The sequence below is a fragment of the Calidris pugnax genome, unplaced genomic scaffold, assembly GCF_001431845.1.
Source record: "Calidris pugnax isolate Ruff unplaced genomic scaffold, ASM143184v1 scaffold9, whole genome shotgun sequence".
Lineage (NCBI taxonomy): Eukaryota > Metazoa > Chordata > Aves > Charadriiformes > Scolopacidae > Calidris > Calidris pugnax.
The window spans coordinates 1,705,284-1,718,031 of NW_015090778.1; the positions used below are offsets into that span (position 1 = coordinate 1,705,284).

At 58.9% G+C, this 12,748-nt stretch overlaps 2 protein-coding genes across 2 annotated transcripts in view; both read left to right on the top strand.

Moving 5' to 3' along the window:
- The first annotated feature begins 1,445 nt into the window (after nucleotides 1–1,445).
- Nucleotides 1,446–5,893, top strand: ARHGDIA (Rho GDP dissociation inhibitor (GDI) alpha). The gene is made up of 5 exons (XM_014953284.1): nucleotides 1,446–3,979; nucleotides 4,367–4,450; nucleotides 4,854–4,930; nucleotides 5,111–5,174; nucleotides 5,587–5,893. Exons 1-5 carry the CDS (start codon nucleotides 3,790–3,792, stop codon nucleotides 5,784–5,786), a joined length of 615 nt encoding a protein of 204 aa, XP_014808770.1. The 5' UTR covers nucleotides 1,446–3,789; the 3' UTR covers nucleotides 5,787–5,893.
- A 2,743-nt stretch (nucleotides 5,894–8,636) lies between these two features.
- The window catches only part of P4HB (prolyl 4-hydroxylase, beta polypeptide), a 14,465-nt gene continuing 10,353 nt past the window's right edge, over nucleotides 8,637–12,748 (top strand). Inside the window, exon 1 of the mRNA XM_014949821.1 lies at nucleotides 8,637–8,700. Within this exon, the coding sequence (XP_014805307.1) occupies nucleotides 8,637–8,700 (64 nt within the window). The remainder of the gene's footprint in view (nucleotides 8,701–12,748) is intronic.

Genomic DNA, 12,748 nt, shown 5'->3' on the forward strand with positions numbered 1-12,748 from the left:
CCGGGGCGGGTTCGGGAGGTTTGGGCCGCGCCTCCGCCCCGCTGGTGCCGGGCCGGGCCGCGCCGCGCCCCACCAGCTCCGGGCCGCGGGAGGGGCCGGGGCGCGGCCGAGGTGCGGGAGCGGGGCCCACCGGTGCCCTTGCGCGACCTTCCGGGGGGGCGGGGAGCGCCGCTGTCCCGGCGGGGGCCGTTCCGGAGCGGAGCGGTGCTGGCGGGGGGCCGCGGTTGGGGGGGAAAGCGGAGGGTTCGGGTCGGCGCGTGGTCCCGGAGGAACCGGCGCTGCTCCCGGCCCGCCCCGCCGGCTGCGGGAGCGGTGAAGAGGAACTCCGGGGACCTGTCGTGCTCCCCGGGGGGCCTCGGCGGTGCCGGGCGCTCGGTGTGTCTCGGGCAGATTTGCCATAAATGGTTTCTGGTTACGAAATGAGGAACTTGGAAGCGACTTCCTCAGGGTCCGTTTCCTTCCGTGTTACCGGAATTAAAGAACCCGTTTGATCCCCCCCGTAACGCCGCGGGCAGGGGGGCTAAAGCAGCGGGGGGGCACCGGGCCCGAAGGCCACATTCGGGGGTCCCGGAGGAGGGGTCTGTTCTCCTTCCCCCCTCCACCCCGCCCCGTTGCAGCCCTGCCCGCCGGCGGCGAGGTGTGCCCTGGCCCCGCAGGCCCTGCAACAAGTCTGAAAATCGAAACTTCCTTTTCTGAAGAAGAGGAGAAGCCTCCGCCACGCCAAGCGGCTGAATTGTCACCGTGGGGGTCTCGGGTCTAGCCCAGAAGCGCTTTGTTGCTCTGGTTTTCACTGAATTTCACTGAATTTTAGAGTTGGAAGGGACCATAGAGATCATCTAGTCCAACTCCCCTGCTGAAGCAGGATTGCCTAGAGCTAGAGCATGTTACTCAGGAGCATCCAGGCAGGTCTTGAAAATCTCCAAGGAAGGGGACTCCACACCCTCCCTGGGCAGCCTCTTCCAGGGCTCTGTCACCCTCACCGTGAAGAAGTTTCTCCTCATATTTGAGTGGAACCTCTTCTGTTCCAACTTGTGCCCGTTGCCCCTCGTCCTCTCACTGGGAACCACTGAAAAGAGTCTGGCTCCCTCCTCCTTCAACCCTCCCTTGAGATACTTGTAGGTATTGATAAGGTCTCCCCTCAGCCTTCTCTTGTCCAGACTAAAGAGTCCCAGCTCTCTCAGTCTCTCCTCATAAGGGAGATGTTTTCCAAGCGTTCCTCCAGCCCCGGTATCCTCATCCCGTGCCTGCCCTGTGGAGACGGTTTCCTTGGGGTGTTTCCCCCCGGGGCGGGGGGATGCGCAGGGCTGGGGGGTGCTGTCGGCGGCGTCCGAGGTGGCTGCAGCGTGGGTGGCTGCTGCAGCCTCTTCGCACCCTGGGGGTGGGACTGCAAGGATTTTTTTTAAGCTTCTGAAGGTGTGAGTGTACGGAGCCGTCTGCTCGTCTGTTTGGGTTTGCTCTGGATGACAGCGAGCGCCCCGTAGGCCGGCTGCAGCCCAGGGTTATGTCATGAGCAAAAAAAATTAAAATTAGAATATTACATCTCCCAAGCGGCCGAGTCCCTGAAAGGCAGCGGAGTGTTTCCAGAGTTGTCTCCGTCCCCGGAGCTGGGAGCCAGTGGCAGGGATCAGGGGAGTGAGAGTTCTCGGATGCTCTGACAGGGTGGTGCCGTGGCGTTATCTGGACATTCCTTTGCCTCGGAATTCCCAGTGGTGCCAGAGGACAGTGCTCAGCTTCGGGAAGTGTCACTGAGTCACCGGTTGCTCCTTTGTCTCCTCTCCCTCCCGTGCTGCTTTCCTGGGAACCATCCCAGCCCGGTTTAGCTCTGATCCATCCTCCCGTGGTGCGTGGGGAGCGGCAGCGCAGCCCGAGCCGGTTTCAGCAGTTCTGCTTCCCTCTCCTCGCAGCACAGGCTGCTTTTTTTAGTCTCGTAGCGAACTGGAGCAGCGAACTGATCCGGCTGGAAACGAGCCCTGCAGAAACAGTTGTGAACTGGATTAAATTCCAACTGAGTTTGCTCTGTGGCTGCACAAGCTTTCCCTTGCGCCGCGGGGGAAGAAGGAAGGGTGGGGACCACTCCAATTGGCACTGCTGCCTGTCCACGGCTGCGCTGTGTCCTAACGGACGTCCGAAGCCAATTAGTGGATCTGAGGAGTCTCTGACTAACTCCGGGTTCTCTAGTGCCGTGGGATCTTGATGCCGGAGTGTGAAGAACTCGCTGTTTACCTCTCTCTGCCTGAAAACAAGCCGGGTTGTGTTCCTGGCAGTTTTTCTGTCTGGCAGAAGGTGGGGCTCTTGCATTCACTGCTGCGAGCTCCTTGGTGCTGTGCAAAAAATGCTGAGAATCCGGGAGAAACGGCTGACTTGAGGAAGCAGCGAAGGCAGATGAAAGTGAATTCCTGGGTGGGAAGAGGTTCAGCCTCCTGCTGTCTTCTGCGGGATTCTGTGGTCAGAGAGGGTCTGAGAAGTGTCCAGGGCTGTTTCCATAGGTGTCTCTCCACGGCTGAGGACCCCACCTCCTGTAATTTGCCTTTGGGCTGAGCGGGGCTGGGATCCCCCTGCCCCACCAGCCGTGACAGAGTCCCCTCCTGCTGTTTCCCAGTTGCTGTGGAGGCACCAGCTCCAGCCTTCTGGGACTGAGTCTAAAGAGTCTGTGCAAGAGAGCTGCTGTGCAAGGTGATGAGCAGAGCACCTGAGCCTCAAAAGTTGCTGAGGAGCAGTTTCCTTCCCAATGCCTCGGAGCAATGCCTGAGGTTTGGGGTGTTGAGCTCCCGGGAGGCACCCACACCCGGCTGGTAGTCAGCAGTGTTTGTTGGGGAGCTGAGCCCTTTGAAGGACCGTGCTGCAGGTCTCCTCCCCTGTGTGTGTTGGTATGTACTCGATGGAGGTCTCAGCACCGTGTAGATGGGATGCTCGAGTGCAGTTCTCTCCTGGCAGTTCACACACAATCAGGTTCTTTGGCTTTGCTTTATCTGATGGTGTAATGGCTGGTCTTGCATACACCTGGAAAAGCTCAGGTTTACCAATAAATGCTTCATCTGAGGAGCATGAGGCCCTCAGAAATGTTTTGGTGTGATTGGGAGTCTCCTTCCTCTCTGGCTGCATGTTTGGAGAAGCAGCCGAGGTGCTGTGGCTGCGGTGGTGAGATGCAGAGCTCTGTGCAGGAGGAAAGGCACCCAGAGCTGTTGGGGACGTGCACGTGGGTTGCTGCGTGTGCATCTTGTTTATTGTATTCATGCTTTCAAAGAGGGCTCAATTGCAGAAAGTTCAAGAGTCAACGGAAGTCAGCAATTTGGGACTTCAGTTCTTTAAAGCTCTCACTGAAGTCCGTCACTTCCATTTCCCTGGAAGCTGTAGGTGTCGTAGGAGTTCAGGTGTTCCTAGAAGGAATCCTTCAGCCTACAGAGAGAGAGCAGCCTGTAGTGCTTGGGAGGTGAAATCTCACCTGGAGGCGAGGCAAAGGTGCAATAAGGGGATCAAGCAGTGGAACGGATGCTTGAGTGAGTGTTTGCTCAGCGCTTCTGGGAGCCTTCGAGGCTGGAGGCTGTTTTGGACGGGAGCACAAAGCAAGTGACTGGGTTTGATAGGGAATTACCGGGGAGAAATCCAAGCAGTTGTTCACGTGGGCCACGGGATTAAATGGCATCTGTGTGTGTGGGGTCACAGGGAGCAGTTCTGGGGCTGCCTGGTTGGGCTGGGGCTGCGCTGCTGGGGAGGAGCCGCGCTGGCAGTTGGGGGGGTCGGGCAGTTACCCTTCTCCTCCCCACCTCAGAGTAAGTCGCGGGTGTGAGGATGGCAGAGCAGGAGCCAACGGCAGAGCAGCTGGCCCAGATTGCAGCTGAAAATGAGGAGGACGAACACTCCGTCAACTACAAGCCTCCTGCCCAGAAGAGCATCCAGGAGATCCAGGAGCTGGACAAGGATGACGAGAGCCTGCGCAAGTACAAGGAGGCCCTGCTTGGTGCTGTCACTGTGACTGCAGGTGAGCCCGAGGACGTGGCTCCAGCCAGAGCTCCATCGGCCATCCCCAGCCTCCTCCCCGCTCCCACCAGGAGCTCTTCCCTTCCCAGCTCTTTGCGCTTCGTGGGGAGCATAAAGACCTGTGACTGTGCCCCCCGAGCTGATCTCTGGCCTGTGGAATAAGGCCCAGGGACTTGGAGGGGGGGGGTGACACTCTTCCTTTTGGGGAGGACGCTCTTGGGGAGCCTTCAGGCTGGGTCTGACACCGTGGGGAGCCCAGACCTTCACCGAGGGGGGTGGTCTTCTTGCTGGTTTTCTTGCTCTTTGAAGAAGTGCCCTGGAAGGAAGAGCAGTTGTGTTGGTGGGTATTAGGGACTGGTGTTTAACAGCCTTTTCCTTTGTCTCCTAGATCCCAATGCTCCAAACGTGGTGGTGACCAAACTGACCCTGGTCTGTGCCACTGCCCCCGGCCCGCTGGAGCTGGACCTGACGGGTGAGCTGGGGAGAATTGGAGCTTCCACTCGGTTCTGGAGGGGTGGGAGCTGGTGGCAGTGACACCGATGGCAGCGTCGAGATGGTGGCAGCCTCGGAGCAAACATCTGCAAAGGAACATTTGTGAATTAATGGCATTGCTCTGCTGCAGTGTCCTGTCACAGGGCATCGTTTGGGCAGCGTGGGCAGTGCAGCAAGGAGGCTGCTGTCATGCAAAAATGAAATGGATGAACCGTGTCCAGGCAGCAAGGGTCATCTGCTACTGCAGACACGCTCCTGGTCACTTCTCACAACATAAATTTGCCCTGGGTCATCCCCTGCTACTGCAGACACTGTCCTGGTCACCTCTTGCAACTTAAATTTGCCCCAGTACAAAGGGATTCTGACCTCTTCCTTCTTTATAGGTGACCTGGAGGGCTTCAAGAAGCAAGCGTTTGTGCTGAAGGAGGGTGTGGAATACCGGATAAAAATCTCCTTTAGGGTAAGAATTCAGATCTGAAAACTGAAGAAGGAGGGGAGCACTGGGCTGCTGCAGTCCCAGTGTTGGGAGTGCCTGGACCCCGAAAAGTGGTGTGATGAGGGAGAATTGTCTCCTTCTGTGGGTGGGGAGGGCAGTGTCCCTGGGAGACTTTTTCTGCAGTCCCTGCTTCTCTTCCTGCAGGTCAACAGGGAGATTGTGTCGGGGTTGAAGTACATTCAGCACACGTTCCGGAAAGGCGTGAAAAGTAAGTGTTTCTCTGTGACTGGGGCAGTGCTCTGTGTGAGGGCTCGCTGCGGAGGTGGGGGCTTCCCTGCTGCTGCCCCACAGCTCTCGGTGGGAGGAGATGTTCTGCAGCCACCTCTGTGCCACTGAGTCTGTGTGATGGCTCCTGGGGTGGCTGCACCCACACCACGCCACGGTGCTTGGTGTGTAACCCCTGATGGAGCCCAGATGGCCGTGCTAACGTGGGGGGGCTGCTCCCTGCAGGAGGAGCTGCTCCTGGAGCAAAGGGAGCTGTTAACGTGGGTGACATTCTTGTTCTCACAGCTCCGCTCTGGATTGCTGTAGCAGCAACACGTCTTTCATGTGCTTACTCTTGCCCCAAATGCAGGGGAGGCTCTTAAAAAGCCTCCACACACCTCTCTCTCTCCTTCTAGTTGACAAGACCGAGTACATGGTTGGGAGCTACGGCCCCCGAGCAGAGGAGTATGAGTTTCTGACCCCCATGGAAGAAGCCCCTAAGGGCATGCTGGCCCGGGGCAGCTACAACATCAAATCCAAGTTCACAGATGATGATAAGACTGACCACCTGTCCTGGGAGTGGAACCTGACCATCAAGAAGGATTGGAAGGACTAGCCCTTCCCGAGGCCAAACCCCAGAGAGCGTGAATCAGACAGTGGCTACCGTAGAAATCCCCCCCTGTACCAAAGTGCTGACATTGGAAACCCTCCTCCTACCTTTCACCCCCTCACTGAGTCTGTGTGATGGCTCCTGGGGTGGCTGCACCCACACCACGCCACGGTGCTTGGTGTGTAACCCCTGATGGAGCCCAGATGGCCGTGCTAACGTGGGGGGGCTGCTCCCTGCAGGAGGAGCTGCTCCTGGAGCAAAGGGAGCTGTTAACGTGGGTGACATTCTCATTCTCACAGCTCCACTCTGGATTGCTGTAGCAGCAACACATCTTTCATGTGCTTACTCTTGCCCCAAATGCAGGGGAGGCTCTTAAAAAGCCTCCACACACCTCTCTCTCTCCTTCTAGTTGACAAGACCGAGTACATGGTTGGGAGCTACGGCCCCCGAGCAGAGGAGTATGAGTTTCTGACCCCCATGGAAGAAGCCCCTAAGGGCATGCTGGCCCGGGGCAGCTACAACATCAAATCCAAGTTCACAGATGATGATAAGACTGACCACCTGTCCTGGGAGTGGAACCTGACCATCAAGAAGGATTGGAAGGACTAGCCCTTCCCGAGGCCAAACCCCAGAGAGCGTGAATCAGACAGTGGCTACCGTAGAAATCCCCCCCTGTACCAAAGTGCTGACATTGGAAACCCTCCTCCTACCTTTCACCCCCTGTTATGATTTGACCAGAGAGCTCAAGTTTTGTAACGTGCCCCCTCCCCAGAGAATCGCTGAGCGCATTGATCAAACCCTGCTGTCTGCATCTGTCTCCAGCTGCCCGTCCCGGGGCCGGGCTGTCCCCGCGCAGAGGGGGGAGCCTTCCCTCCCTCCCCAGGCCCTTCGCTGCTTCTCACCTTCCTCTGTCGGGGTGGGTGCTGAAGGGGGCAGACTCCTACGCTCTGCGCAGGATCCTGTGCTTGGCTTTCCTGTGCACAGCTCAGGGTAGCTACTGCCTCCAAGTAGCTGAGGAACTTTGATGCCAGGCAGCTCTCGAATCCCTTTCGTTGGCTAAAATTCATGTCCGGTCCCTCCCTCCCACCCAGTCAGTGTCCTGGGAAGGCTGGCAGCTTCATTTGTGGATGTTCCCTGTAACCATGATGCCTTAATGTGTAACACGTATCCTCTAGGGAGGGGGCCCTGCCCCTGTTACACTTTTTAAACGCCGCCCGCCCCCCCTCCACCCCCCCCTGTTTGTTGGCATGGCACTTCTCTTGGTCACGCCCCTCATGGGTTATTAGGAAAGATTCACAACTTCCCGCTTTGCTGCTGGTCCCATCTTTACCCGAGTCGGGACATCTCCAGAGGGGAGGGTGGTGTGACAAGCCTGGGTGACGCCCGGCCACCCCTCCTGCTGCCCAGAGCCCACCTGGTAGGACCCCCGGCCCTGCTTTGCGTAGAGCTCCGAGCTCTCCGGCAGCCTCCGGGGCATAGAGGGGGCTGCGAGGCGGTGGGTGCGGGAGTCGCCGGTGTTGCCATCACCTCACACTTCTCCTTGCAGCCCAAGGTGGCTGCAAAGCACTGAAATCCCAGGAGCACCTGCCCTCCTGGCTGTCCTGGGCTGAGGATGGACCGGTCTGTTTCCGCAGCTGCTCTCCTGATGCCATCAGCAAAAGAGCTTGCAATGGACAAGTATCAGAAGCGGTTAATGCCTTATAGTATCTGTTCTGCCTTTAAAATCTGTGCCTGGCCTGTCAGTATTTATTGCCTTGACACTCGCCTGCCCCGTGCCCGCAGCAGAGCCCCCACAACACCCAGCCGGCCACCGCGGCTGCGCCGACACCGCGCTCGGGGCGAAGGAGCCCTCGGGGGACCAGGACCCCCCCCCAACCCCCCCCCGAGGGCTGGGCAGGCACTTCCCGGCTCCGCAGCCCTCTCCGATTTGGATCCTACCACGTTGAGGTCGTATTAGAACTGGGACCAAGTACATGTGGCTTTCTCGTAGCTACGTCTTTGCCTCTTAACTCTCCCTTGCCCCGCCCCTAGAGAGATTTTTTTTTTTTTTTTGTTAATTTGATTTGGTGCATATTGTCTGTAAATCCTAGACCCGGGTTAACAGGTTTGGAATCATCGTCTGCTTCTCCTTTTATGACAGTTAAATAAAATCTTTGAACTGACCATCTGCTGCCCGCTCTGGTTCTCTTCTGGAACTTCCCCCTTCTGGGTCTTTGGTGGGAAGTGGCAGAACTTCTGTTCCACGGGGGGATTCCTGAAAACACCGGGGATGGGAGGAGACCAGAATCCCTGGGTTTGCTGGGCTGTGAAATGGGGTCTGGGATGGTCCTTGCCAGAGGAGGAGAGGGAAGAACCCCCCGTGGAGGTGTTTGTTGTCAGATCCGTCCCTTGCCATTCACTCTGACCCAGTGTGAGGGGTGAGAAGGGTCTGGGGAAGGGAAAATGGGGGGGTCTCTGAGGTAGTAAGTGCCAGCAGAGGAGCAGGCGGGTTGTCCTGCCTGCGCTGAGCATGAAGCAAAATTCCTGCAGAGAGGAATGAGGGAGGCCATCGGAGGGAGAACGGAATCCAGGAGAGGCGATGTGTGATAAGAGCCCGCGGATGTTTACAGAGCGTGTGGTATGTTTGTGTTAAGGATAAGAAAAGTGTAGCTGTGAAAAAAGCTCTTTACAGAACCTACAGGGCGTGAGAAGCCGCGGAGGCGACGGCTCGGCCCCTTCTCCTGCCCTGAAGGACTCATGATGGTGACAGAGCTCCGGGTACGAGGGGGAACCCACTGAGCCAGCGGCACAGATCCCCTTCCTGCTCAGTCCCAGGAGAGCTGCCACGCTTCCCAGATGCTGCAGCTGAAGGAAACGATGCGACTCGGGAAGTGGAGGGACAAACGGAGCACCCACCGCCGAGCAGGGGCCGCCCACCCCGGTGAGGGGCAGGCGAGAGTCCAGAGCCCGCTCCCGACGGCGTGGGGCTGCCGAGAGCTGTGTCCATCCCCCACCCCGGTCCCCCACGGCGCAGGGACGTGAGCGTCAGCGCAGGAGCCCGGGGCAGGCGTCACCCTCTGTCACCCTCTGTCCCGTCGGTTAGAAGCCAGCCCAGATGTGCCGATAAAGCGAACAAAGGCCCTGCCTGTGCTGGCCCCCAACAGCCGCTCTGCGGGCAGCTACTGTCAGGGCGAGATCCTGCCTGACGCAATCCCCGGCTCTTGGGCAAGTCTTTCCAAATGCCCGACGTTGGTCTTTCTGTTGAGATCATCCCCCGTGAAGGTGGGGACGCACCAGGAGGGGGATGCGGGAGGGCTGCAACCCGCTGTCACTCCGGGGGCACCGAGGGGCCACGTTGGGGATTCGCTGCCCCGTGATGTCTCCAGAGCCCGGTGGCTGCTGCGGGGTCTCAGACTGGGCTCTCCCACCGGCACCACGAGCATCCCAAGGGACACGTGGCTCCGGTCACGGGCTGGCCAGGACATGGGGGCCAGGTGGGACAGATGATTCCCACCGTTTGTGGCTTCCAAGCAAAAGCCTCAGCCCATTCCGGGAGATGCACCTAAACTTGGGGCTGAAGCTTGCGCAAGAGCCACCCGGGCAGCTTTTCTGGTCCGGCGGCTGCTCCTGGGGCTGGCTCAGTGGTTGCTACCAGGGAACTGCACCTCCCCGAGCGTGACAGCCTCCACCCGGCTGTCACAGGGCAGCCCAGGAGAGCCAAGGCCAAGGGGAAAGGGAGAACTTGTGAATAAAGGTCTTGTGGTGCTGGAGAGCCCCAGCCCTGTGCCAGGGAAGGTACAGCCATCACGTGAGACACTGGCCCAGGTGACAGTCCCAGCAGGGAGCAAGACACCAGGGGAGATGTGTCACCACCATGGGGGGCAGGCGATGCCCTGCCATGTGGGTTTCCTCTGGCAGACACTGCCGCACAAGGATATTTCATAGAATCATACAATGATTCGTGTTGGAAGATCATTAAAGATCATTGAATACCATCCCCCTGCCCTGGGCAGGGACACCTCCTACCACACCAGGTTGCTCCAACCCCCTCCAACCTGGCCTTGAACCCCTCCAGGGATGGGGCAGCCACAGCTTCTCTGGGCAACCTGGGCCAGGCTCTCACCACCCTCACAGCAAAGAATTTCTTTCTAGTATCTAATCTAAATCTCCCCTCTTCCAATTTAAAACCCTTCCCCCTCATCCTATGGCTCCACTCCCCGATCAAGAGTCCCCCCCATCTCTCCTGGAGCCCCTTGAGGGACTGGAAGGGGCTCTAAGGTCTCCTTGGAGCCTTCTCTTCTCTAGGCTGAACTCCCTCAACTCTCTCAGCAGAGGGGCTCCAGCCCTCTGATTCTTTTTCACAGCCCCTATATTAAAAGGGTTTTAAAGAAAACAGGAGAACTGCACTCTGTTCATGGGGGGAGGCACAGGGACGCTGTGCTCAGCAGTGGCGGGATCCCTGACCAGCGCTGAAAATGGGACCAAGAGTGTGACAACACCTGGAGGGTGTTGGTGAGCGCTGCCAGCCCTGCCAGAGCCGCTGAGCGCCCATTCCGGTGCCCCGGCACCGCACTGGGCCCCACAGGCTTTGCTGACGTGGTACGACAGCTCGTTGCCACGAGCCCCAGAAACCCGCTGGCAGCGGGACCTGCCACTTCCCCTCAGCCACCAGCGTCAGGCGAGGGCTTTCTGGCAGGAACTGCCCTCCATGTGTGGTCCAGCCCTTTCAGCAGCGTCACTACAGACCCCCCCGGGCAGGGCAATGGCTCCCAAGCCCTCCTGTGCCTGCAGAACCTGAGGGGCTCCCAGGTGGCTGAGCATTAAGGCAGGATCTGGCTCCAGAGAGCAGCCGATCCCCACCCTGGCAGCCCGACGTGCCTGCACCTGCACTTTGCTCAATGCAAACTTCGTCATCCACAGTCTCACTGGGCTCTTTCTGGGCCCAGTTCCTTCTCCTGGCCAAAGCTCCTCAACCTACAACTGCTCCTCACCGAGCGACCACAGGGCACCTCGCTCCCATCCCCGCCATCCCGGGGCTCTGAGCCCAGCCCCTGCCAAGGGGAAGCAGGAGGAGAGCAAAGAGCGGCCGCTCGGCTTGCAGGGTGCGGCCGGGAGCCCGGGATGGAGCCTCTCCCCGCTCCAGCGCTTATCAGCTGGGCAGCCTGCGTGTACCACAGGCGCCTGTTGCAATCCCACTGATTTCCTGGCGCTGGCAGTGCCAACGCCGCAGCCAAAGGCCAGCTTGTTTCTGCCCGGGGCACGGGGGCTCTCCTCCCCCAGCACAGAACAGCCCCAGGGGCAACTGGCCCCAGGGACCGAGCCCTGGGCTGTGTCAGGAGATGCTGGAGCAGGGCAGGAATCTCTCCTTTCATAAAGATGATGAGGGGCCTGGAGCATCTCTCTGATGAGATGAGAGGGCTGGAGCACCTCTGCTGTGAGGACAGGCTGAGAGAGCTGGGGATGTTCAGCCTGGAGAAGGCTCTGGGGAAACCTTAGAGCAGCCTTCCAATATCTGAAGGGGCTACAGGAGAGCTGGGGAGGGACGCTTTTTCAGGAAGTGCAGTGACAGGACAAGGGGGAACGGTTTTTAATTGAAAGAGGGGAGATTTAGATTAGATACCAGAAAGAAATTCTTTGCTGTGAGGGTGGTGAGAGCCTGGCCCAGGTTGCCCAGAGAAGCTGTGGCTGCCCCATCCCTGGAGGGGTTCAAGGCCAGGTTGGAGGGGGCTTGGAGCAACCTGGTGTGGTGGGAGGTGTCCCTGCCCAGGGTTGGAACTTGGTGATCTTTAAGGTCCCTTCCAACATGAACCATTCTATGAGGAAAGGCTGAGGGACTTGGGTCTCTTTAGTCTGGAGAAGACTGAGGGGGGATCTGATCAATGCTTATAAATACTTCAAGGGTGAGTGTTGTGGGAAACGAGCTAAGTTTTGCTTCAGCTAATTGATGTATCATTGTTAGTGTGACAGTACTAACAAAGAAGCTTTAGTAGTAGTAATAAAAATTATCAAATTATATCTAACTAATCCCTACAGATGTTCTTGGTCCGTTGAAATGTCCTTTTTCTCAGAGTGTTATCTAGGTGAAGAGAAACAGACTGGAACGTGTCCTTCAACATAGGGACCAAGAAGATAGAAAAGTATCAATAAGACTAAAAGAACAAGGCTTGTACAGTGAATCTGCCAGGTGGACAAGAGGAAATGGGCACCAACTTGAATATAAGAAGTTCCATCTTAACATGAGGAGGAACTTCTTTCCTGTGAGGGTGGCAGAGCCCTGGCAGAGGCTGCCCAGAGAGGTGGTGGAGTCTCCTTCTCTGGAGACATTCAAACCCCCCTGGACACGTTCCTGTGGGACCTGCTCTGGGTGGCCCTGCTCTGGCAGGGGGTTGGAGGAGATGATCTCCAGAGGTCCCTTCCAACCCCATGGATCCTGTGACACCCGGCACAGAACAGCTCGCTCTGAACTGGAACCTTCTGCCCAGGGGCTCCCGCTGGGGGCCGGGGAACGACACACCCCGTGCCCAGCCTCCCACCCGCCACCGCCTGGGGCAGCGTGTGCCGGGATCGGGGGCCACGGGCGCTGAGCTCCCCCCGTTCCTTGCAGCCTCCGCGGCTGGTGTGGCTGCGGCACAACAGGCCGGGGCTCCGCTGCAGGGGTTCGGGGCAGTTCGGGGCCGGGGGTGGTTGCCGTGACACATGAGGCAGACCCTAAGGGCTGCCCGGTGGTGCCCTATAACGGGACCGGGGCCGGCACGAGTTCCACCCCCCCGGGCCGGGCCGGGCCGGGCCAGGCCTCGAGCGGAGGACCCCGCCGCCTTCCCCTCGGCGGGCACCGGAAGTGCGCCCTTTCCCTTCCGGGTGGGGTCAAAGGGCGACGGCCGCGGCCCAGTCAGAATCCACCACGCGCCCCTGGCCGCGCGCAGGCGCCGTGCGCGCCCGGCGGGGCCGCCCCAGTGCCACGTTCGAGGGCGGGCGGCGGCGCGAGGCGG